Below are 24,102 nucleotides of genomic sequence, written 5' to 3' on the forward strand. Positions count from 1 at the left end.
AAGAAAGGTTTGGACAAGTTCCTGGAGGAAAAGTCCATAGTCTGTTATTGAGAAAGACATGGGGGAAGCCACTGCTTGCCCTGGATTGGTAGCATGGAATGTTGCTACTCATTAGGGTTCCAGAATCTTGTATTCTTTGAGATTCTGCATGGAATCTTGATACTCTTTGGGGTTCTGGAATCTTTTGTTACTCTTTGGGATTCTGGAATTTTGCTACTCTTTGGGGTTCCAGAATCTTGTATTCTTTGAGATTCTGCCTGGAATCTTGATACTCTTTGGGGTTCTAGAATCTTTTGTTACTCTTTGGGATTCTGGAATCTTGTTACTCTTTAGGATTCCGGAATCTTGCTATTCTTTGAGATTCTGCATGGAATCTTTTGTTACTCTTTGGGATTCTGGAATGTTGCTACTCTTTGGGGTTCCGGAATCTTGCTATTCTTTGAGATACTGCATGGAATCTTGATACTCTTTGGGGTTCTGGAATGTTGCTACTCCTTGGGTTTTGGCCAGGTACTAGGGACCAGGATTGGCTACTGGGCTAGATGGACCATTGGTCTGATCCAGTAGTTCTTATATAATTTTAACTTCAAAAAGTCTCATAGGAACAAGAATCAATTCAGAGACATGAGATCAGATGCCACCACAAACCAAGGTGACCTCTCTGTAGGAGGCATTTTTAGGACTGAATTTCAAATCAGGGTTCTGAAGGGGAATATTAAAACAAATCAGGAGAGTTTTGAAGCTAAAATGATCAGATACTTTGAAACTAACAAGAAAAGACTTAAAGAGCCGAGTTTCCTAACACATTATAAACCATAAAATTCTACAGTCTGTCACTTTCTGATCACCCATCTCTTCCTGTCTTTCTTTCCTGCTTCCGCCCTCCCTTATGTCAGATTTGGATAATGTTTTGCTCATTCTCAAGTACTGAGGAAGGGCATTTTAGCTTCCAAAAGCTAGTTAAGAAACATATGAAGTTCAGTCCAATAAATGGTCACACATTCTACTGTGTTCTTTTATTAAAGTGGTTCTTTTAACCTTTACTTCTGTGTTCCAAAGTGTTCCAGAAAAAGAATACGTGTCTTTGAATGTGAAATATTCAACTTCATATACCGGAATGCCAGAGATAGAGGGTAGAAAAGATCTGACCCTGCCCTTCAAATACTGTTGACAAGAGAGCTCCGGGTTATCAGGGTCAGGGTAGGTCAGGCCTGGTTTTACTCCAGTGCATCTATGGACTTGTAGTTCCAGTTTCTCTGAGAAAAGCAGTGGGGAAGGGAGGAAAAGCCTACAAAATCAGGACTATCTTAGCATGTCCTTGGTGACCTGAAGCCTCTTGTACAGATGCAATACTAGAACAGATCTCTTTCGGAAGGTGCTTCCGGCTGGGTGTGTCATAGGTTCTGCCTCCTCTCCCAGAAGACTGGAAAATGCCCCCTGGAGATCCAGCATTGCAGGATAGGAAAGCAAAGAAAAAAAGAAAAAAAAAAAAAATCCAAGCCACACATTGGCAATGAAAGTTATCAGTGTTATTCTGAAAGCATGAAACCATAAACTAAGCTGTGAATAGGGTTAATTATCTCGTCAGTGGCAAGGCCTTTTCACTGTAGTAATGACTATAATTTGTTTTGTTAATTAGAGGGTTGGCAGGGCAAGAAGAGATGGTGGGTGTAAAGTGACAGAAAACTATCCTTAAAGTCTCTGACTCATACCCTCATTACTCGAGTTGTTGACTGTGTTAGTGTGGAGGTCCAGAAGTAGAATCAAGCATCCTGGTTCAAATCCCACTTCTTACACCAACTCAAACCACAAATTCTTTAGGGAAGAGACTTACTGGATGGGCACCTAGGAATGATTTACAGAAGGGCAGGGAAGGATCCAGGTGCCAAGGACTGTCCCAGAAGCAAAAGCCTCGCCATAGAAGTGCCAAAGCTTTGGCTGACATCTCATGGAGAATAGATTGATCCAGTCCTGGTTTTGCCCCATGAAGCTCTAGTTCCTGCTTTTCTTCTGGGAAACAGAATTGCTATCTCCTGTATGTAGTGAGTCAAGCCCAGGCCTGTCCTAGTAGATTTTAGTATGGCGTGCCACCTCTATGTGGACTTTACTCTTACAGAGCTGTTCCACGGTTCCAGGAGGGAGACACATTGGTTGGACCTGGTTTTGAACTCACATCCCAAAACATTGTGGAATTTGTAGTCCCTGGTTCTGTCCTTTGAATTCAGTGCAGTAGGTCCTATAACGCAGAAGGACTGGCCCAAAATCTCCCTCGTGGAGCTGGGGAATTTGGAAGCTCTGCTGTAAATTAGAAGGAATAGGATCCGTCAGTTTTATCTGATACTAGAAAATGCTAAATCCTTTTGGGTGACTGCTTAACTAATGCAGTTCCAGAAAAGAAGAAAAAGTTTCTCCTAGGAGGAAAGCCAGACAATAATGGTCCTCATCGGTTTTCTAAGACTAGGGCCTTTAGCTGTATGGGGATGGCGCCACCTTGTGGCCACCTTTCTTCAGCTTCTCTGTCCTGTCTATTGCAATGGGTGTCAATAGTCAAGGCCTTAGCAATAGTCACTAAGCAGGTAGTCAGTTACCAGAATAAAATAGGGAACAAACAAACAAAAATTAAATCTCTCATTCACTTGCCCCTGCCTGATCAGATCGGGAAGGCTAGGCGTGCTGCCCCAGAGTAGGGAAAGGAAGTGTAGATGGGAATGTGAATATTTCTGAAGGGCAAAGAGGCAGTTGACAGGGTGTGAAAATGAAAACACACAAAAATCTAGAAATTCAATGTGTTGCCCTGAAAACCTGCTTCTTTTTTTCATATAAATGTCTATAACTTGGCTATTTCTGTTTAGGCTAATCAGTGGGCCAGTTATACCAACATATACCTGGGGTGATGTATATTTTCAGTGTATTTCTTGTTTGGAAAGCCTGAGGGTCTCTCAGCCACAGAACCATCATGATCCAAAAGATAAGACTCTTCTATTACTGCCTTGTGCAGGGCTCATGCTCTCAGTTGAAAAAGATGTATGAGCGTTGAAGAAAGCCTAGGATTCCCAGTTACAAAGAAGAGGGGGTGGGATTGGGAATGAAACTGGGCCCAGAGTACAGGGGTCTGCATTCAGTTCTAGTTGTCGTATAGAACAGGATGGCGACGAACTGTTCTGTTTCTCATTGACACAAGGAAAGAGTGGACCGGTTCCTGGGAGCAGGGAGTACCCTGGAGACAGGTCAGGCCACGTAGACCACGTATGTTGTCTCAGCACTGTTATCTCACAGGAAGACCCTGAGGGCTGGATGAGTCCTGGTATCTAGTGCATTCTGGTAGTTGTAGTCCCTCTGTGTTGCTAATTGTCAGACTCTGTTCCATAAGCTTTGGGGCCCCTGGAACTTCTTTGTCGCACTCAGAATGAGATTTTAAAGAAGCAGCGTACATTACTGCAGGAGTTGGAGGCCTGACACTTCATTCCGGTCAATGTTCACAGGCTAATCTAATCCTGATTCTTTTATGGCTTCTTATTGTTGACTAGTCCGGATTGCTCTAAAGAGATTTGCCACTCTTTGGAGTCAGTATCAGTCAAATATGAACGAGACATATGCATAGATGCCAAGTTACCCAGTTTTTGCCTGCAGACTCTTTGGCCAGTCCTGGTTTTGAACTTATATCCCAAAGCAGTGCCCAGTTCTGTAGCTCCTTGTGACTCTGCGGAAGTTGCTTAACCCTCTCTTATAAGCCCCTGTATAGATTGTAATATGTCAACTGCTTGCATTATGGGATGTGAGTTCCTATTGGCTGAACAGCCAGGATGGGCACAGAAATTATAAATATAGCGTGAAAGGTGGAAAGAAAACCAGTGAAATGGTAGGAACACAGAAAGTCTTCTGGTGCAAAGAAATATTTTGAGCCTTCATCCCTGCATTACTGTGGCCTCAGACCAAATAAATGAAGTGGGACTATTAGAACCAGGTTTACTTCAGGGTGATACTTCCAGCACTTTCTCAGTGCCATGCAAAGATAGCTCATGCATATTCATTAGGCATGTGCTAAAAATGTGTCTGAAGACCAGTTAGAGCTAGACATAGAAACATGACAGCAAATGGCCCATCTAGTCTGCCCATCCGCAGTAGCCATTATCTCTTTCCCACGTGCCTATCCCACGTGCCTATCCCAGGCCTGTGGCCTCCCACCTCCATTCTCCCTCTTTTATACACCCGCCATTCCTCTTTCAGGGTATTTGTAAGACTTTTCATGTCTCCCTGCCTTCAGTCCACTAAAGGCTCAGGTGCATTAGGAAATCATCTTTGAATTTGATTCCGGGAGAATGCAGGAGGCTGTAGAGATCTTGGCTGCGGCATCTCGGTGCTTTGAATGCTGGTCGAGCCCTGGAATTTGACTCTTTTGGCATGTTTAAACAATAAAAAATGATGATTACAAAAAGGAACTCATTGCATCCACTTATTTCTGCCCTGGAAAGGGAATCTGTGGCTGGAACTGGATGGCCCACTTTCTACATTCTCGTGTGCACTCTTAACCTCTATTGGGTTATAAGGCACAAGGTCTAAAGCAGCTCATGGGATACTGTGTATCGCAAATGTCACAATGCCTCCAGTGGCGCCGTCTTGGTGGGGTCACCAGCACCTGCCCTCCTCTCTGGCCCCCCCCCTCCCTCCTGCTCCTTCCCTTCCCCCATGCTTGAGTACCTGATTGTAAAACCTTGATAGGCGGTATATGAAAACTTGATACCTCTTTAATTTTCTTGGCGTGAGCAGCAATATGAACTTCCTGTCCGTGTCAATGTCAGCTGTTGCTCCGACATCACTTCTGGGTCCCACGCCTAAGAAGTGACATCAGAGGCAGAGCCGACATCGATTTGGGCAGCAAGTTCGTGATGGAGGGATGGAGGAAGGGGCGGGGCCCGTCTGCGCAGTGGGGGTGGGATGCCACTCACCTCGCTAGGCCACTGAATGCATCACTCTTGCAAACACACAGGATGTACTCAAGGAGCCCTGGGCTTCGCTGAACAGGAAACAGTTGCTACAGTATCATCTCGTTATAACGGAACCTCCGCTGGTCCCGGCCGTACGCCATTATAAACACAGAAAATCATTGCTTATAACAGACAACCAATTTGGTCCCTAGAGCCGCTTTTAGCTGTAGTTTTGTTCGGCTATAATGGACATGCATGCTCCGCCTACAAGGCGCGTGGCGTGCCGGTGATACAGTATCAAAATGCAGCCCAGAAGAAAATGACAGAGTATTTTTCTTTCCAGGACAGTAGGACATAATGCTTTAGAACATCTTCTGGGGTTCTAGGTTTGCAATCATTTCGTGCCATTCCAATGTTTTGCTGAGTTTTGTTACTGATGGTGTGTTGTTCATTGATTGAATGTTGTTTCAAGTTGACCTAAATAAAGTTTTTAAAAAATGCACCTCTGGATATAACGGACCGTTTTTCCAGGTCCCTTGAAGTCCGTTATAATGAGATTATACTGTAGTAGAATTCTCTCCAAGCCGTGGTGGGTAGTTGTGTTGCCTCTGTGTGTCGTTGACTTGTAGGAGAGAAGCGATTGAATGATGCTATATCCCAAACCACTGACAACAGACTTCAAAAGATGTATTTCACAGTTTAACCAAAGAGTATCACTTCTCCACCACTACAACAGATATTTGAATTATAAAATGACCAGACAACAAAAGGTAGAAAAATTTGTGATTACAAATATGTCAGATTTGAAATGTGCATCCTGCCAGCGCTGGTGTTAGTGAGCGTGAGGAAAAGTCTTTTAGAGTTATTTTGTTTACACCACAGTGCCAACTTGGGGTTTGAGAGGACATAGAGGGGTGGGGGGGGGGGGGGTGAAGAGGCTACAAATTTAACCTGCCAGGGCATATGAAAAAAAAAATGCCAGACTGGGGTAGGAAAACAAATTGAATCAAATCGAAAAATGGATTCAATAGGCCAAATCAAAAGATTTTTCCCCTGAATCGAGCAACACTAGTTGGCGGAGTGCTATCCTGATGCTGGAGACCCCTTGATAAGATTTATCTGTAGAAAAACAATGGCTGTTTTTTCAAACTCAGAGCGGCCAGTTTACCCAATTCCAGGAAGGAGACTTTTTTCCATTCCTGGTTTTGAACCTATACCCCAAAGCAGTGTGGTAATTGTAGTTCCTGATTCCAACTATTGCCATCCGTACTGTTGATCCCATAATGCTTCAAGATGGGATTGTCAGAAATCCAGGCCTAGCCTACAATCTCCCACCTGGACCTGGGTAACCTGACAACTCTGGGCCTGAGCTCAGATGTTTTCGTACCCCAGTTTGAGTAATAAAAATGAAAATAATTATTATTATTAACACTTACTATACTGTCTTTAGCTAACACAATATAGATCAAAGTGGTTTACAACCTGAGCACAAAACAGAAGAAAAGCAACTCCAATAAAATTGATAGGAAAACATTATCCATATATTCCCCAGACCAGGGATAGGCAATTCCGGTCCTGGAGAGCCGGAGCCAGGTTTTCAGGATCTCCACCATGAATATGTATGAGATGGATTTGCATGCACTGCCTCCTTGAGATGCAAATCTATCTCATGCATATTTAGTGTGGATATCCTGAAAACCTGACCTGGCTCTAGCTCTCGAGGACCGGAGTTGCCTATCCCTGCCCCAGACCAAAGAAATACAGATTAGAGAATGACATGTGGACAAATTTGTTCCCGTCCCTGCAGGAACTCAGTTTCCCCGTGAGTGTTGTCACTGTCCTTGTCCCATTCCTTTAAGCTCTGCCTTAACTACACAAGCCTCGAACACTTGTGATTTTAAAGTGTTTGAGGCTTGTGCAGATGAGGGCGGAGCTTGCAGGAATGGGGCAGGGACAGGAAAAGAACCTGCCAGACCCTGCATCAATGTTCATAAGCCTGCTGGATAAGTCAGGGAGAACGCAAAAGCTTGTGGCAAAAAAACCCAACAAACCCAAACAAAAACCACATTTATTGTTGATATCTGAAAACCCAACCAGCTACAGGGTCACTCTTAAATCTATTAGAATTCACAACCTCTTTACTGTTGTTTAAAAAATCAATAAAAAAATGGTTTGAACTGGAATTCATAACCTCCCCCAAATTTTTTTCTAGCAGGAATTTCAGTTCTGAGTTACCTAAAATCCCCCATCAGATGAGAAGGGTACAGAGCACAAACCATAACACCATAGGTAAGGTCTGGCAGGTGCAGAGAAAAACGATGCTGGAGATGACTTAGTGTGGTTTCTGGGAGGAGAGAAAGGAGGGACAGAGCAGGGAGTGGCATGTAAGTAGCTGCTTGCTGTTTCCCAGATCAAAGTGAGAAGGAAGTGCATAACCGGTCATGGCAGAAGGATTAATCTTCAGGCAGGTAAGAGCACAAACCGTTTTAGAAAGATGACAGGCTGAGCTGGTCCTGGTCTATGAACTTCTAGATACAAAGTCACAGTGCATTGGGGGTGAACCTAGGACAGGTCTGGAGCCATCTGGTGCCCTTTCTTGACTGCTCCGGCACTGGCACCTTGAAAAAACATCACCACAGGGTGGTTAGTTATCCTGAGGGGCGAAGTTAATTGCTGTTTTCTTCATCAGCCACAGTGAGGACATTCAGAAATGTGACTCCTAGAGTCCATGAGAAAACATAACCATTGGGCCCTAGACATAAGACTGGGGGGCAGACCAATGGTCCATCAAGCTCAGTAGCCCATCCTCACAGTGGCCAATCCAGGTCTCTAGTACCTGGCCAGAATCCCAGAGTAACCAAAGATTATAGAACCCAAAATCTCAAAGAATAGTAAAATTCGGAACCCCAAAGAGTAGCAACATTCCGTGCTTCCGATCCAGAGCAAGCGGTGGCTTCCCCCCATGTCTTTCTCAATAACAGACTATGGATTTTTCCTCCAGGAAATTGCCCAAATCTTTCTTAAAACCAGCTACGCTATCCACTCAAAGCAAATTATCCAGTGTGACTAACTAAATATCTGTGCGGTGTACACATATCCTGCAACCCATGGGAATGATCCGAAGTAGGGAAGATTCGGTTTATATAATAGCTACATTAAAACCCTCTCTAGTCTCTCTTTCTTCCCCCACCCCCATCAATGTTAAAAAGCAGGACAACAGTTCCCTGCATGCATTAGGGCAAAACCAGGACTGGATTAGCCCTAATGGTGGTATCCCCAGTCTTTACTCACATGGAAAACACACTGGAGAAAAACGTTCCTGTGGGAGAAAATGAAGAATGCTTGGAAGCATTGGGGTTTGAGTCACAGGAGCCTCTTGACAGCTGCTGGAAAGACTAGGCTGGCTTTCCGGGACCCCCACGTCTCTCATCCATTTTCCAGGCCTTTGAACATTTTCTGTCCCCTAGGCTGTGGAACTGAGAATCCATATAACGGATCCAAATCTCCTGTAAAACTCACTGCAGTCGTTTCTAGAAAATTATTGAAGGCCAGGAGACGTCCCTATTTGGGTCGACCTGATCAGGCCTTTGGGCAGCACAGTAGAAGGAAGAATTCATGACTTACAAATGGAGCTTCTGCTAGTTCACGGTGACTCAGCTAACCACTGAAACAGAGATGTTGTCAGACTTCCTTTCGTTCAGCTCTCGCCTCTAAAGCTATATTCTGCAGGGGAGCTGGACGGCTGCCACACCAGAGATGACAAAACCCACCAGAAGCAGCTGCAATACGATGGAAGGGGTAAAGGGGAGGTGCTCTTTTAACTCTGGCCTCCAGATTCTGATGCCTGGGAGGCCACATCAACAGAAAAACCTCAAAGGTGGTCCTACACAGCTCTACAACCCCTTCCTCTTCCTCATGTTTGTGACATAAGAACATAAGAATTGCCGCTGCTGGGTCAGGCCAGTGGTCCATCATGTCCAGCAGTCCGCTGATGCGGCGGCCCCCAGGTCAAAGACCAGTGCTCTAAATGAGCCCAGCCTCACCTGCGTACGTTCCAGTTGAGCAGGAACTTGTCCAACTTTGTCTTGAATCCCTGGAGGGTGTTTTCCCCTATAACAGACTCTGGAAGAGCGTTCCATGCTTTCTTCAATTCAAACACAATTCTGGTCTCCACCATTTCTGCTGGAAGGTCGATCCATGCATGCATCCATCACTCTTTCCATAAAGAAGTATTTCCTTATATTATTCATGAGTCTATCTCCGTTCACCTTCTTTTCAATTAAGAGACCCATCTCTTAACTCAGATTGTAAACCACTTTCTTCTCCTGTGCATTTATGCTTCTATCATTTCTCCCTTCTCCAGCCTTTCTTCCAACGTACACATATTGAGATTTTTAAGAATGTCCTCCATATGCTTTTTGACAGGGGCCACTGACCATTTTAGTATCCACTCTCTGAACTGACTCCACCCTGTTTAAATCTTTTTGAAGATGTGGCCCCCACAGTGCTCCAAATGAGGTCTCACACTCACCAGAGACTTGTACAGAGACATTGTTTCTGACTTAGCACAGTCTCCCAGGCTTAATTATCAAAAGCAGAATAACACAGCATAGGCCTCTCGCTCTATCAGTCCACATGGGAACTAGGACAACTGAAGATCAGAGTTTATTTATAAGGAATTAGTCATATAGGGAGTTTGGTCTGACGTCTACAGAGCTGCCAAGGGATCCTGCATCTGGGCAGAGATGGCTATATTTTTAGCCATCTCTGTGTAAACGAAATGCATAAGCTTTCGAGGCCCTAAGTTACCCAGTTCCAGGAGGGAGACTTTTTGCTCAGGTCTAGTTCTGAACTCGCATCCCAAAGAGCAATGTAAGAGTTGTAGTCCCTGATCAGTACTGGAGGTACTAATGAGGTTTAGCAGAAAAGACTGGCCTGAAATCTCCCACTTGGAAGCTCTGTGCCTGGCCTCACTTGCTCTAGGCAAGGACTCAACCAAGGTTTTCAGTCAATCCCAGTTTTTGGACATCCCCTTGTAGTTCTAGTGGCAAATGAAAGAGACAGGACTACAGTTGTGTGTTTTGTGGTTTTTTTTTTTTTTAAATACAGTAGCGCATCTCAGAATGCATTGGAAAAATGCTTCAGCTGAGACAGACGCGAGACTGCCACCTGATCTAGGTTAACATCAGAGGCTGATCCAGTCCTGGCTTTCCTCTTTTAGATTTGTGAATTTATGTAATGCCACCTTGGAAGCGCCCCTGGGTCTGGAGCCAAGCTGGCATGAGTCTCCCTCGAGCAGGTTCTGGCAGGCCCTGGAATCACTAACAGCCCTTGTGCCTCCACCTGGGGAGACAAAGTGTTAAGTGGGGGCAATTTCTCTTCTCCCCGGGAAATTCCAAATGACCGCTATGAACAAGTCTGGCTAAAAAGGTAACAGTTTGTTGAACTGTTTACAATTTACACTATAGGAAAACATTATGAGACGTATTTGTAAGAATCAGCTTAAATGAGGAAAGGAATCAGGAAGTACGTTATGTAAAAACCCAGCAAAGCTGATTCCAAGACTTTGGAACTCAATGAAAGGGACATTGAGAACTTGTACAGGTGTTAAGTCTTTAAAAAACTTGTGAGATTTCTTGATCGTCTAAATGGAGGTAGCTAACAGAGTATTCCTACATGGAGCTGAAGATATGATGGCTCTCCTTGGACTTTTTATTTGATAGGTAATGCTTGTTACTTTTATGTATGTATTTATTTATTGTATCTTTAATGCATCATTTTTGTAAACCGCTTAGAAACCTCACGGTTATTAGTGGTATATAAGAATTAAATTAAATTAAATTAAATTATTACCTAGGGTTTCCGTTTGGAAAATCTGGACCCCTAGACCTGCCCCCAGGCCCGCCCAATTCCACCCTAGCCCCGCCCCCGCTGCCTGCTCTCATCGGGCAGGAGGGCATCTACACATGCACGGATGCCCTCGTGCCCGATGGCGATTTGATAGAAGCTTTTCAAAACCCAGACAAAGTGCCAGGTTTTGAAGAGCCGTCCGGGGAAATCTGGACCTATGATCACCCTAAACTTTCCCAATGTCTGTCTGTCTTTTTTCTCCCAGTGGGCAACTTACATCTCACCCACTGTGCTGTTCACCTCCCCCTTTGCTCAATGATGCAACAATTTTCAGCTCAAACTTTTCAGTTAACTTTTAGAAAATATGACAATCCATAATTAACAGCACAGCAAGGGATGTCACAGAGCAGAGGCTTACATTAATGGAATGAAAATATATTTGGATGAAGGAAGCGTTTCAGAGAAATTACAAGTTGGCACTGTCAAGTCCAGACAATTTTCAAATGGAGAGATTTGACTCGCAGAGCAAATATAAAGCATTCTCACCTAAGCCAGAGCATAAATAAGAAGAAGAAAAATAAATGAATCGCACCAGTCGGCACAACTAACGTAGTTCACTTTAGTGCATCCTGGGTTAAGTTGTTAACCATTTCCCCCCTTTGACAAAACCGCGATAGGCCGGCGTGCTGAATGCTCATAGGCGTGCAGTTTTGCAAAGGGGGGTGAACGTTTCATAAGTGGCTTTTAGAAATCCCCTGCATTCTCCATATCTTTATAAAACAAAGTTTCATATTTTAAAGGATAGTTTTATGGGACTGTGGATCATATTTAGTAAAATCTGGGGGAGGGAGCAGTGCTAGAAGTCTGAAACATAATCGAAAAGGGGCATCAGACCAATTGTCCATCTAGCCCAGCATCCTAAGAACATAAGAAGTTGCCTCCACTGGGTCAGACCAGAGGTCCATCGCGCCCAGCGGTCCGCTCCCGCGGCGGCCCATCAGGTCCATGACCTGTGAAGTGGTTTCTGTCTAATCCTATAACCTACCTCTACTTCTATCTGTACCCCTCAATCCCCTTTTCTTTTAAGAACCTATCTAGACCCTCCTTGAACCCATGTTCCCAATTCAGACCCCAAATAGCAGCATTCCATGCTACTGATCCCAGGGCAAGCAGACTATGGACTTTTCCTCCAGGAACTTGTCCAAACCTTTTTTTAAACCCATCTATGTTAACCGCTGTTATCACATCCTCTGGCAACGCATTCCAGAGTTTTATTCTCTTGAGTGAAAAAATATTTCCCTGAAACTTCATCGAGTGACCCCTAGTCATCCCGTGACCAGTGCAACTGCTTTGACGTGGTCCTGGGCCCCCTTTCGGCTATTAGTTCAGTCTACCATACTGTCTACCCTGGATTATTGTAACATCATCTATCTAAGGTTAACAAAAAAGACTTCAATTGGTTCAAAATGCCGCTGTCCATCTGATTTTTGGTTCTTAAGAAATATATACTAGATTGCATTGGCTTCCATTTGAGACCAGAGTGATTTTGAAATTTGGGTGTATTTGTTGCAAGGCACTTTTTGTTTTATTGTCTTCTTATCTGAAATGATTGCACAAGAAATTCCGGTATGTTCATCTTCCCTGCTCTAAAGGCCTGTCGTTATCAAACCTTTCTGGACAGAACATTGGCATATCAAGCGGGGAAGATGAACTCCTGGATGTGCCCTTTGATTGTCCAATCTTACTCTTATCTCAAATTTAGGGAATTATTGAAAACTTACCTATTCGATAAGCAAGAATGTTCATTTATAACAGTATAGTAACGATAGTGTATTTTAATTAGGTATTCGCATTTTTTTTAAAATTGATCTATTTAAATTAGGAACATGTTTTTTTGAATTGTATTTCTTCACTGAAATGTCTCTCTTGTTGTGAACCACCAAGAACTACTGGCAGGGTGGTATACAAGAAAATAAATTATTATTAAGCAACGAGGCAAAGCATGTCCTGATATAACACGAGGATGATAAAGGGTATGGAGAACCTTTCATATGCCGAACGGTTAGACAGGCTGGGGCTCTTTACCCTGGAGAAGCGGAGACTGAGAGGGGACATGATAGAAACTTATAAAATCATGAAAGGCATAGAGAAGGTGGAGAGGGACAGATTCTTTAGACTAGCAGGGACAACTAAAACAAGAGGTCATTCAGAAAAACTGAGAGGAGACAGATTCATAACGAATGCAAGGAGGTTCTTCTTCACTCAGAGGGTGGTGGACACCTGGAACGCGCTTCCCGGAGAGGTAATAAGACAGAGTACAATTCTGGGGTTCAAAAAGGGACTGGATGACTTCCTGGAAGCGAAGGGGATAACAGGGTACAGATAGAGGTTTACCGTACAGGACATTGAGCGAATAGGGTATGGACATTTTAGGTTAGGTAGGGAACACTTTCAGGTCATGGACCTGGGGGGCCGCCGCGGGAGCGGACTGCCGGGCACGATGGACCCCTGGTCTGACCCGGCAGAGGCAACGCTTATGTTCTTATGTTCTTATGATACTATAGTAATCCGTCACTTATCACACAAGGATCCTCTACGATCAGAGGATAAAAACCTTCTAACAATTCCAGTTTTCAGTTGCAGCTCCTCAAATTTGGAATCTATTAAAGGGGGAAAAAAACCCTTGACAAGTTTAAAGGGAAATTAAACAGTCACCTATTTAGGGACGCTTTTGAATAATTCATCTCCGTATTAGTAGGACATCGACTCTTACGAAGGCACGGTACCACCTACGTTATTCCCTTTTTCGTTTTCTTGCCTATATCGATTGTAGTTCTTCCCAAAATTGTCTGTCTCCCCTTTTTTTCTGAGGTTTTTTTTTATTATTGTACATCGCTTTGAATTTATGAAAAAGTGATTTTATCAAATGTTAAATAAAGTTGGCAAACCCTCCCTTGGTGCTGATCTTCTTCCTCATTCTCCCTTTTCCCTTTTTTTTCCTGCAGCTGTTTGAGCCTAAAAGCTCTACCTATTCTTACGTTCTGGCTGATGCAGAGACCAAGGAGGCTGTGATCATCGACCCGGTCCTGGAGACCGTGGAGAGAGATGCCCGTCTGATCAGAGAGCTGGGATTGGCGCTGTTGTATGCAGGTCTGAGTTTGGTTTGCCTCCCATCTTCTGACCAAGCTGGGCAGGAGAATCGTGCAAGGGAGAGGGACTGAGAGAGCAGAGGAGGATGGAAGAGGGCACTGGAGGGAGGGGGAGAGCAGGAGTAGAGGATATCGGAGAATAGGAAGAACAAAAGAGTGAGCTTTAGAGGCGAGGGCATGGGACACAGGTATAGAGCTAATTTGCTCCAGGATGATAAACAAACCTCACATAGTCACTACCCTCACACTATCCCTACCAACCCACTGAGACACACTTTATACATTTCAGCTAGAGAATGACACAGTGACAAAATTCATCACCGTTTCCGTCCCCGCGGATAACCGCGGGAAACCATCTTCATGTCATTCTTTAAGGAAAGAGGGAAGAATCAGAGTATGAATGGCAACAACCACTGACCCGCTAGCTTTGCTTTGAATAATTCTGGTGTAGAAGGACAGAGGATGAAATAGACACTAGAAAATGACATGGGTTTATTTCCCGCGGTTATCCGCGGGGACGGGGACGGTGATGAATTTTGTCACCGTGTCATTCTCTAATTTCAGCCCCACATTCACATGATTAAATCTGTGAAGGAAGGAAAAGGGAAACACATCTTTTATGTTGCACTGGAAGGGGGACTTTTTCAGTTTCTTTGGCTCCTCTGGGGTGGTTGGCCATGCATGGGAGCTTGCTCACTGCATAGAGGGCCTCGGTATGAACCTGTGACTTGCCCTGTGGCCTGAGGCATGGCCATGAACATTCTTGTTTCTCAGGCATGATTTGCACTCAGATCCCCTATATTCTGATGACAAGGATGCTTGCTGCTTGGTATCTGACTGGCCTCTTGTCTTTCTAGCCAACACACATGTCCACGCAGACCACGTGACAGGCTCTGGACGACTAAAGGAGAAGATCCCTGGGTGTCGCAGTGTCCTGAGCCTAGAGAGCGGGGGCAAGGCTGATGTTTATATTAAAGCTGGCGACACGATCAAGTTTGGAGGCTTAGTAAGGAACTGACTGCATTTTTGCATGCTATTAACATAGCAGGACTGATAACCTCAGGCTGGCTTTGGGATGGATGATAGGCTGAATTGTGTATTAAGCAGAATAGGCAGTGGCCTAGGGGTGCTATGCAGCTTAAAGTGGAGGGTCTGAGATGAGAGAAGGGGTGACCTGGAGCAATAATTTCCAGATTTCCCAACTTCCAAGGGATATCCTATACTCCAATGACTAAGGATGCATTAGAGTTATTTTGTGTCTGGGTGAAAAAAACAGCCCCTGGCGGTATTCTGTAACCTCTGTATGCAACTTTGAGTACGAATCGCAAAAATGGGCACCTAGGATTATAGAATTAGGAGACATACATTAAACATTTATTGCGGCATAAAAATTTATAACCCCTGTTTGAATATTTATCCAAATTTATTTATGTTCAAGAGCTTTGAGTTGTGATTTGGAAAACTAGCAATGATTCTCTGCTCTAATGACCTACAGTCCACAGTCCACAGTCATCTTTCTTCCTAGTCTAGAGATGCCTTTTTCACTCGGAGTGATGTGATTTGCAGACTCTGCTTCCTTCAGCTTCAAAGCAGTGGTGCCCAAACCTGTCCCGGGGGAGCCCCCAGCCAATCACATTTTCAGGATATCTGACATTGAACCTCGAGGACTGAATTTGAGGATCCCTGCTTTATAGAAGTGCACATTTTTAGAGTTACCCTGTAGGTGACTTGGTTCTTGTGGTTGGTGTTGCTTACATAGCCTAGCTAATCCCATACTGTGTCATGACCATGTTGCGATTTCCTGTGTCATCCTCCACCCGTAGACCCTGGAGGTGAGAGCCACTCCAGGCCACACAAACGGCTGCGTCACCTATGTCCTGAGCGACCACAGCATGGCCTTCACAGGAGATGCACTGCTGATCCGAGGCTGCGGAAGGACAGACTTCCAGCAAGGTAGTAGGTCTGAGAGCGAGTCAGTCCTTGAGCATGGAGGTGAAAGCGGAGAGAGAGAACAAGTGCATGCCTGTTTTATGATTTTCATAATTTTACAGTAAAAGGGGTCAAAATCTAGAAAGAATGACATGTTCTCAAGGACTGACAAGGCTAGTCAAACCCTCCGCTTCTGGACAGAGTCTGTTGACGCCCTCGGTGAACCTCCACCATGCCTCCCTAGCATCTCCTCTTACCTTCCCTCTCTCTCCTCCACCCAAGTGACTCTTCTACTCCTCCCCCTTTCCTCCCCCTATTCTGTGCTCAGCAATTACCCCTCTTCCCCGCCCCCAACTGTCATTTAAAGGCTGTGCGCTGGCATTGAGACAGATTGCAATTTGGGCTCAGGTCTGGGAAGAGGCAGGACAGCAGTGATAGAGACAGAGAAGAGGGGGGAGATGTTGGACATGGGAAGGGGAAGTGCTGCTTCCTCAGGTGAATGCTTAGACCACCTAGAGATAGGGATGCCCCTGCTTTTATTTTTAACCCTTCAATTGACAGATGGTGAAACGGCTGTTTTACATAACTTGATGTTGTACGAGAGCAACAGTGCCAAGGTAACAGGCATTTGGAGATACAGATCTCCCTTAAGAGCCGTAGAAAACACCTGTTGCTTCTGAGCAGCAATGCTAAATAAAGGGTTAAACAAATACAGTCAAACTCGTATATCAAAGCAAATTTCCCCATAGGAAAAAATGGAAACTCGGACGATTTGTTCCACAACCCAAAAACTTTAATACAAAATACTACACATACTCGTATTGTAGCATAGTAAATGACGGCAGATAAAGACCTGAACGGTCCATCCAGTCTGCCCATAAGTTATCCAGGGGTAGGCAATTCCAGTCCTCGAGAGCCGGAGCCAGGTCAGGTTTTCAGGATCTCCACCATGAATATGAATGAGATTGAATCCACTAACGTCCTTCATCCTAATCAAACCGGATTCCGCAAATTTCACAGCACTGAATACTCTCTAATAGGACTTATAAATAACATTCATTACCCTTAGATCACCATAAATCTGTAATTCTTTTTTCCTTAGATCTATCGCCGGCCTTTGACACCATTGACCATGATCTACTACTAAAACGATTAGCATCCATCGGTATAGATAACCAAGTTCTACAATGGTTTAACTCTTTTCTATCGAACCGCTCTTCATTCGTCAGTTATAATAATGAAAATTCCGAAAGTTTTTCCTTATCTTACGGTATTCCACAAGGGTCCGTTCTGTCACCTCTTCTATTTAACATTTTTCTTTCTCCTCTTTTAAGCATTTGTCAATCTATAGGCTTTACATCTTTCACCTATGCAGACGACATTCAACTTCTCCACCCTCTTGACCCAGATAATTCTGATGACATTTCTATCATCAACAATAAACTAGAAATCATCAATGATTGGCTGGTCACCAACAAACTATCCTTAAATACTCAAAAAACCAAAGCGACGCTATTCTCTTGGAAAAAAGACACTATTTTAAAAACCCCTTTTTTTCTCAACACCATCCCTATTGAATTAGTCTCCTCTGTAAAAAATTAGGTGTCATCATCGATGACAAACTCTTGTTTCAAGATCACATCAGCAACATAGTTAAAACATGCTTTTATAAGCTACGTCTGATCCGATCTATTTCAAAATTTTTGGAACCCAAATCTATCAATATCTTAATTCACTCTCTTGTTCGTTCCAAAATAGATTACTGTAATTCACTCCTACTTAACATTACACAAAAAGAAAAACGAAGACTGCAAATTATACAAAACACAGCAGTTAAATTAATTTATAATGCCAAAAAATATGATCACGTCACTCCATTACTAAAGGATGCTCATTGGCTTCCGGTCAGCCATCGGATCAATTTCAAAATTCTTATGCTAGTACACAAAACCTTATCTTCTAACGAACCACAATTTATTTCCAGAATGCTCATTCCCCATAGTAGCTGCCGACCTCTCCATTCAATGACACAAAACCTCCTATCTGTTCCCTCCTTGAAAATCATAGGCATCAGAAGGCATGAAATGTTTTCGGTGGTAGCCCCACAACTGTGGAACGCACTACCACATTACATTAGAGATGAAAAAAAAATTTCTTTATTTAAAAAACTGTTAAAAACATATCTTTTTAAAGATGCGTTTGGCATCTAACACTGAGATTTAACCCAGGAATCTTCTCATTTTTCTTGCTCTCTTCCCGTCCCTTTGTTTTCTTCCTTTTTTGTTTTTCTCTTTCAATTTAATAAATTGTAACTTCTCCCCGCTCTCCTTATGTTTCATGTTAGTCTTGTTGAGTCAAAAAAATATATGTTCTACCCTGTTAGTCTTCTATTCTTGATTTTATAAAACTGTACATCGCTTAGTAAATTTTAAATAAGCAATTTATCAAACAAAATAAAAAACTTGAAAATATGCACTGCCTCCTTGAGATGCAAATCTATCTCATGCAAATTTATTGTGGATATCCTGAAAACCTGACCTGGCTCCGGCTCTCGAGGACCAGAATTGCCTACCCCTGAGTTATACTCATTAAAAAATACATGGTTAGATTAACTTGTCTCTTCTTTGATATTTCTGGGCTGTAGACTGTAAAGTCACTAGACTCCTGCAATGTCAGAGAGAGAAGAACCATCGGCTCAGTTGTGATGTGTGTACACTGTACGTACTTGTATTGCAAGACATTGCTTGTATATCAAGTTAAAATTTAATAAAATGTTTTGCTTGTAAACCAAGTTACTTGCAATCCAGTGTTTTACTATAAATTATTTCACTTATTAAATAAGTTAATTCAGGAAAAACATATCCCTCTTACACAAAGGAAAAATAGAAAAGAAAGCAAGAATTGAAAATCTAATCAAATGACAGTCCCCATTACGGGAGGTATTTGGCTAAAATGCAGAGAAACTAAATGAAGAAATATAAGAACAAGCCTTAACACAGACTAAATCAATTCTTAAAAAGCCAGACTAACTCCAAACAACCCAATCTGTATTCACTTTGTGCCTTGCTCCAGCTGTGAAGAATCATAAACTGTGCATTGATTTCTCTGGTGGGTTATGGGACCACCAAAAAGGCTTTCCTTGCCAATAGGGTGTTCCCAGGTACATCTGGAAAAATCTGCACGGGTTTTCCGCAGAATAATATATTCTTTTTAAAGTTAGCTTATTTTATTTATTTATTTTTAAACTTTCTACCTAAACAGTTTACATAACATCACCTACATAAGTTTATAAACAAAATAAAAACACATAAACATAAGTGAACAAATTCTCAAAGTAGCAGCAGCAGGAATCAATACCAGAAAAGCCTATACAAGCAATTGTAGGGTCATGAAATGGTTAACTGTTGTTTGAAATACTGCTCTGGCCTACTTAGCTGGAAACAGTGTACAATCTGCTGACATCATCTGCTTGAAATGTATGTCCCTGCCTTACCACATTGTAAGCTAAATAGATAAGAGTTTGAGCCATGATGTACCCTGCCCTCCTAAACATGTAACAGTTAGAACTGCAAGGCTTAGATAAGCAGGTAAATGAACTAGCTTCCTATAGGACTATAAATTGTACCCCTGAACCTATCGCAAGTGCTGGCTTAGGACCAATAATAATTGTAGAAAAGTTAGAGAAGTAACAAATGAGAAGTTGTAGATTTTGCATATATTAGTTTGTGAAAAAGGCATAAAAGTCCGTGCATTTCCTGTTTCTGGCACTCTTGTAAGCAGGCTGCTCACTGCACAAGAGTCCGGCATGCTGTAAATAAAACTCTTGTACTTTCTTCACGCCTCTGACTTTGTGTGTCCAAGTGACCTTTCACAATTACATACAGAATTTCAAAATATCAGGAGTCAAGAGGAATCAATGTGTAGAAAAAGGCATTTACAAATCATTTCATCACATTTCTGTAATCCCCTTCATGAAAGAAGGTAACCAAGAGAGTAGCCCTAGCAGGGAGAGAATCTGTGGAGTCTTCCAAAAGGCAGTCAAGCCCACACTTGGTCACTCTCTGGTCCCTCCTTAGATTTTGATGTCACGTAATCAGATATGACCAATATCATCTCTTCAGGCCAGGTGTTCTGGTAGGAATGAATGTTGAGAAGTGCGTTTGTTTGTTTCTTTATCCCCGCCCTTATCCAGGGCAAGTTACACACTTACATACAAAATCTAAAATTCCATCTATCAAACAAGTTGCATCAATGACAAACTTCACTCAGACCATAGAATACATCAGTGACCAGCACCCTCCAATCCACAGTCTCAGACTCTGGATTTCATCTGACAAAACATGTGCCTTTTGAGTCATTTCTTGAAATTTTGTGTATTCTGCTGTTGACGCATGTACTCAGGAGGTTGTTCCATTCCCTGGGGCCAATACAATGGAAGCTACTATCCCTTGATGACGTTAACCTCAAATCCCGCACAGTAGACCGGAGCAATCGAGGATACTCTGGAGCAGGTGTTTGGGAGCCAAATTATGTAGACACATGAACACATTTATCAATAATATTGGCATCAGGGCCCCAAATAGGAAGATATTTGTTGGCTCTCCTTCAGCTCTTTAGGAACCCAAATGGCCCTCGCTTAAAAATTAGCCTAGATCACTGGCATAGAGGAAATATAGGTCTCTGATGTTTACAATACTAATGTGTGTGAAAATGTGAGTGTGATTTTGTTACATGCAGTAGTGTGTAAATCTTACAAGAAAATATGCAAAGAACATCGAAGGCCTTATGTGATGTAAAATCTATTTACAGTTTTGTACTTGTTGCTGTCTTCAACCAGGAAATCCAGAAACATTATACAAATCGGTTCATGAAGAAATCCTCTCCCTCCCTGACGAGTGCCAACTCTATCCTGCACACGACTACACGGGTATGCCTCAGATCATTCAGGAAGTAACCTAGTAGACGACCCGAATGGTTCATCCAGTCTGCCCAACTTACCCACTCTTTAAATTACTGATTCTGAGCTATTTCTGGGCAAGAATTCAAAGCTCTGAGCTCAGGGGCAACTCTCTGAAAGATCTGATTGTGAACTTTCTCCAATTCATCCCAGGCCAGACAGTGACAACAGTAGCTGAGGAGAAGAACTTTAACCCCCGGCTCACAAAGCCTCTCTCCGAGTTCTGCAAGATCATGAACAACCTCAACCTGCCGTACCCCAAGCAAATAGGCAAGGCCTGCGCATTATGAGAATTGAGTGGGGGCTGTGGGGAGGGGAGGGATTAATATTTTGGTGCACAATTCTGTGTGTTGTCATAGGCATAGGATTTACCCGAACATGTCCTCTTTTCAGAGGTGTCCGGGTTTTCAAGCTTGGGGCTGCACCTGGAGGGCTTCCAAGCACACATGGTGGGTGTGACGTGATGATGCCACTTGCATGTATGTGATTAGGGTTGCCAGATTTTCCTTTTGGAAAATCTGGACCCCTATCTCCGCCCCCAGGTCCGCCTAGTTACACCCACCCCTGTCCTAATCCCACCCAAGCTCTGCCTCCCGCTGCTTGCTCTTGTTGGGCAGGGAAATCCGCACATGTGCGGAAGCTACTTGATGACATCACACACATGTGACATCATTGCATGATGGCGGACTTCCTCCCTGCCCGACACAGCTTTTCAAAAGCCGGACAAAGTGCCGAGTTTTGAAAAGCCATCTGAGGAAATCCAGACGTCTGGTAACCCTACATGTGATGTCATCGCATCACATCTGGGCATGCTCGGAGACCCTCCAGATGTGGGCCTGAGCAGGAGGAAAGAGGAGAAGATGTTTGGGAGGGGCGGAGCTGGGGTAGAACGAGACAGGGCCGTGTTTCTCGGTTTTATCCAACCAAAATCTGGTAACCCTCACAATTTCACATCTTGGGTTGTTTTTTTTTTTTCATTTCTAGATCGGGCAGTTCCAGCTAACTTGGTGTGTGGGCTCCAAGAAGATGTCGTCTCCCTGCCTCACAGTTCTGCTACAGCCTTCCCCCCTTCCCAAGCTCTGTGAATAGGGAGTTCCTGTGGTACAGAATGCACTTTATGTGAACCATGAAACCCTCATATAGCACCTCTCCCTCTGCTGTTTACATTGTAAAAAGTCCACCGACTCTTTGAATGACATGGGGCAGCTCTGTGCACCCAGGAAAATATTGCCAGATTGAGACTTATTCAGAGCAATGCGCTAAGACTTACCTATAGACTAAAGACGTTCGACCTTATAACTCTTTTCTGTCGGGAGCTCCATTGGCTCCTGAAAGGAAAGGATAGGTTTTCTGTCTCTGTCTATGAAAGGACACATTTTAATGGATAAGTTTTCTGTCTCTGTCCATGCTGGAAGTAATCAAATGTAGAATGTTGGGTGTTTACTCTCTTAATGGTTTGGGAAGAGGTCATTTAATTTATGTTAACGAAGTTAACTCTCAGACAATGAAGGCTCGACCCCCCACTACTATGTACCGGTTGAGATAGATAAAGGAAGCTTTTTACACCTTTTAGCTTTAAACAATGAAGTACATATCCTGCTCCTTTTTGTTTACTTCTTTGAAGCCTATGTATCCTGTCACTAGATATGGTCTGTACTTATGTCATCTGCTAATACCACTGAAGATATATAATGAATGCAGACTAATAAAAAAACAGGCTATCCCTTTAGAACTCTGTCTGTGTATCTTTCTTTCTAAGGGGAATTGCCTCCGGACGTCTGAAATAGATGACAGAATGTTTTGCAGGACGATTTCGGGACCAAGAAACGGATCCTGTTCATTTCAGCTCCCATATAATTTTCAAATTAGGCTATATATATTATAAAGCTGCCTTCGTTAACATATTTTCAATGGTCTCTCAAAGAAATAGTAGAACATCCCATGCCCTCTTTATATTTCGGCCTGTCAAAGGTTGCAAAAGTAAGAAATACCATGATCGTACCTTTTCCTTTTTACGACCTATTCAAGGCTTCTTACTCTTATTTGCATTTCAGAAAACAATTAAAAACTTATCTTTTCTCAAAATGTAGAGCTAATTAGATCCTTATGATTCATTTCTATTTCTTTATTAATTTAATCTGAACGTCCAGGTTATGCAGTCTAGAAATCTGATTGTATGTTAACTCTAGCACTATAATGGTAGTGAGAGAATGTGGGTGAATGACTGAGTGTGTGGTGACTTTGTTAACCCTAAGTCAGAGCAGCCGTGCATTGGACCAGCTTGTAGTTTGCCTCTTACCATGTCATCCAGGGCAAGTAGATGCCACTTTTTTTAAGGGGTAAAAAGAGGACTGGCTAACATAGGGCTCCTTTTACTAAGGTCCGCTAAATGCTAACGGGGGTAGTATTTTCTTTTATTAGTCAGGCTCTGTCCTGACATGGAACGAGAAATAAATCTGACACATTCCCAGACATGCATGTTTTTTTTAAATTACACGTTTAATGATGTTGAGAAAAAATGTACAGAAGTCGGGGGAAAGGATGAGGAGCAGGATAAATATTTTAGTCCTTTTAAAATACATATTCTAACTATTGCCTTGCTTCCTGTATGGATAATTTCCTTATATGTATATGTACACAGTTATATATACATTTTTAGGGCATTGTAACATAATGCTCCAATTTTCCAAGATGGCGGCTCTTGAATGCAAGCGTCTCATGACTTTACCCATAATCCATCACTCTATCCTGGGACTTGTAGTTCTAGAGTTCATCAGCAAAACTACAGAGTGTAGTGCAGGATGAAAATGAAGAAGCAGGGTCTATTCTGGATTATTTGGCAACTAGTACCTTTCTAAAGAGAAACTTACCTGCTGACCCCAGTCCATAACCAAAGAGAGAGCCACTCCGAGTTTTGCTAGCCAACCTACTCAAACATTTTATGTTCACCTTCTTAAAGAAATGGGTCAGGCATCTCATTACCGGTGATAGTAGTGATTTAAATTGTAGAGGAGCTCTCCTGCCATGCCCAAATACACAGTTGCCAAGTTATTTCCTGCCTCAGTGCATGTTACAGCCACCAGCATGCATTATGGGCAGAAGGTGGTAGGGTTGGGATGGTTCACAATGGTTTTCTGCTATGAAAGGAAGGGATCATTGGGAAAAAAAAGGAGCAAACACACCTTTACAAATCAGTTAATCTTTACATACAGAGAAATGGCTTCAGTCCTCTTCAAAACCATGCAACGTCATAACCTCTCAGTTGCATGGCACAAGACAAATGTATAAGGCT

The 24,102-nt window shown here is 43.0% G+C and overlaps 1 protein-coding gene across 1 annotated transcript; it reads left to right on the forward strand.

Moving 5' to 3' along the window:
• Positions 1 to 7,324: 7,324 nt before the first annotated feature.
• LOC117350775 (persulfide dioxygenase ETHE1, mitochondrial-like) lies at positions 7,325 to 22,264 on the forward strand. The gene is made up of 7 exons (XM_033925368.1): positions 7,325 to 7,393; positions 13,781 to 13,925; positions 14,782 to 14,930; positions 15,748 to 15,877; positions 20,691 to 20,780; positions 20,964 to 21,080; positions 21,795 to 22,264. Exons 1-7 carry the CDS (start codon positions 7,367 to 7,369, stop codon positions 21,893 to 21,895), a joined length of 759 nt encoding a protein of 252 aa, XP_033781259.1. The 5' UTR covers positions 7,325 to 7,366; the 3' UTR covers positions 21,896 to 22,264.
• Positions 22,265 to 24,102: the final 1,838 nt, after the last annotated feature.

The sequence above is a fragment of the Geotrypetes seraphini genome, chromosome 16, assembly GCF_902459505.1.
Source record: "Geotrypetes seraphini chromosome 16, aGeoSer1.1, whole genome shotgun sequence".
Classification (NCBI taxonomy): domain Eukaryota; kingdom Metazoa; phylum Chordata; class Amphibia; order Gymnophiona; family Dermophiidae; genus Geotrypetes; species Geotrypetes seraphini.

Excerpts from the sequence above, each read along its gene's own strand:
- LOC117350775 (XM_033925368.1), top strand. The coding sequence starts at position 7,367 with ATGGCAGAAGGATTAATCTTCAGGCAG. Across the intron at positions 7,394-13,780 it reads AAGGATTAATCTTCAGGCAG|CTGTTTGAGCCTAAAAGCTC; the intron begins GTAAGAGCACAA and ends TTTTTCCTGCAG. Across the intron at positions 21,081-21,794 it reads GCCGTACCCCAAGCAAATAG|ATCGGGCAGTTCCAGCTAAC; the intron begins GCAAGGCCTGCG and ends TTTCATTTCTAG.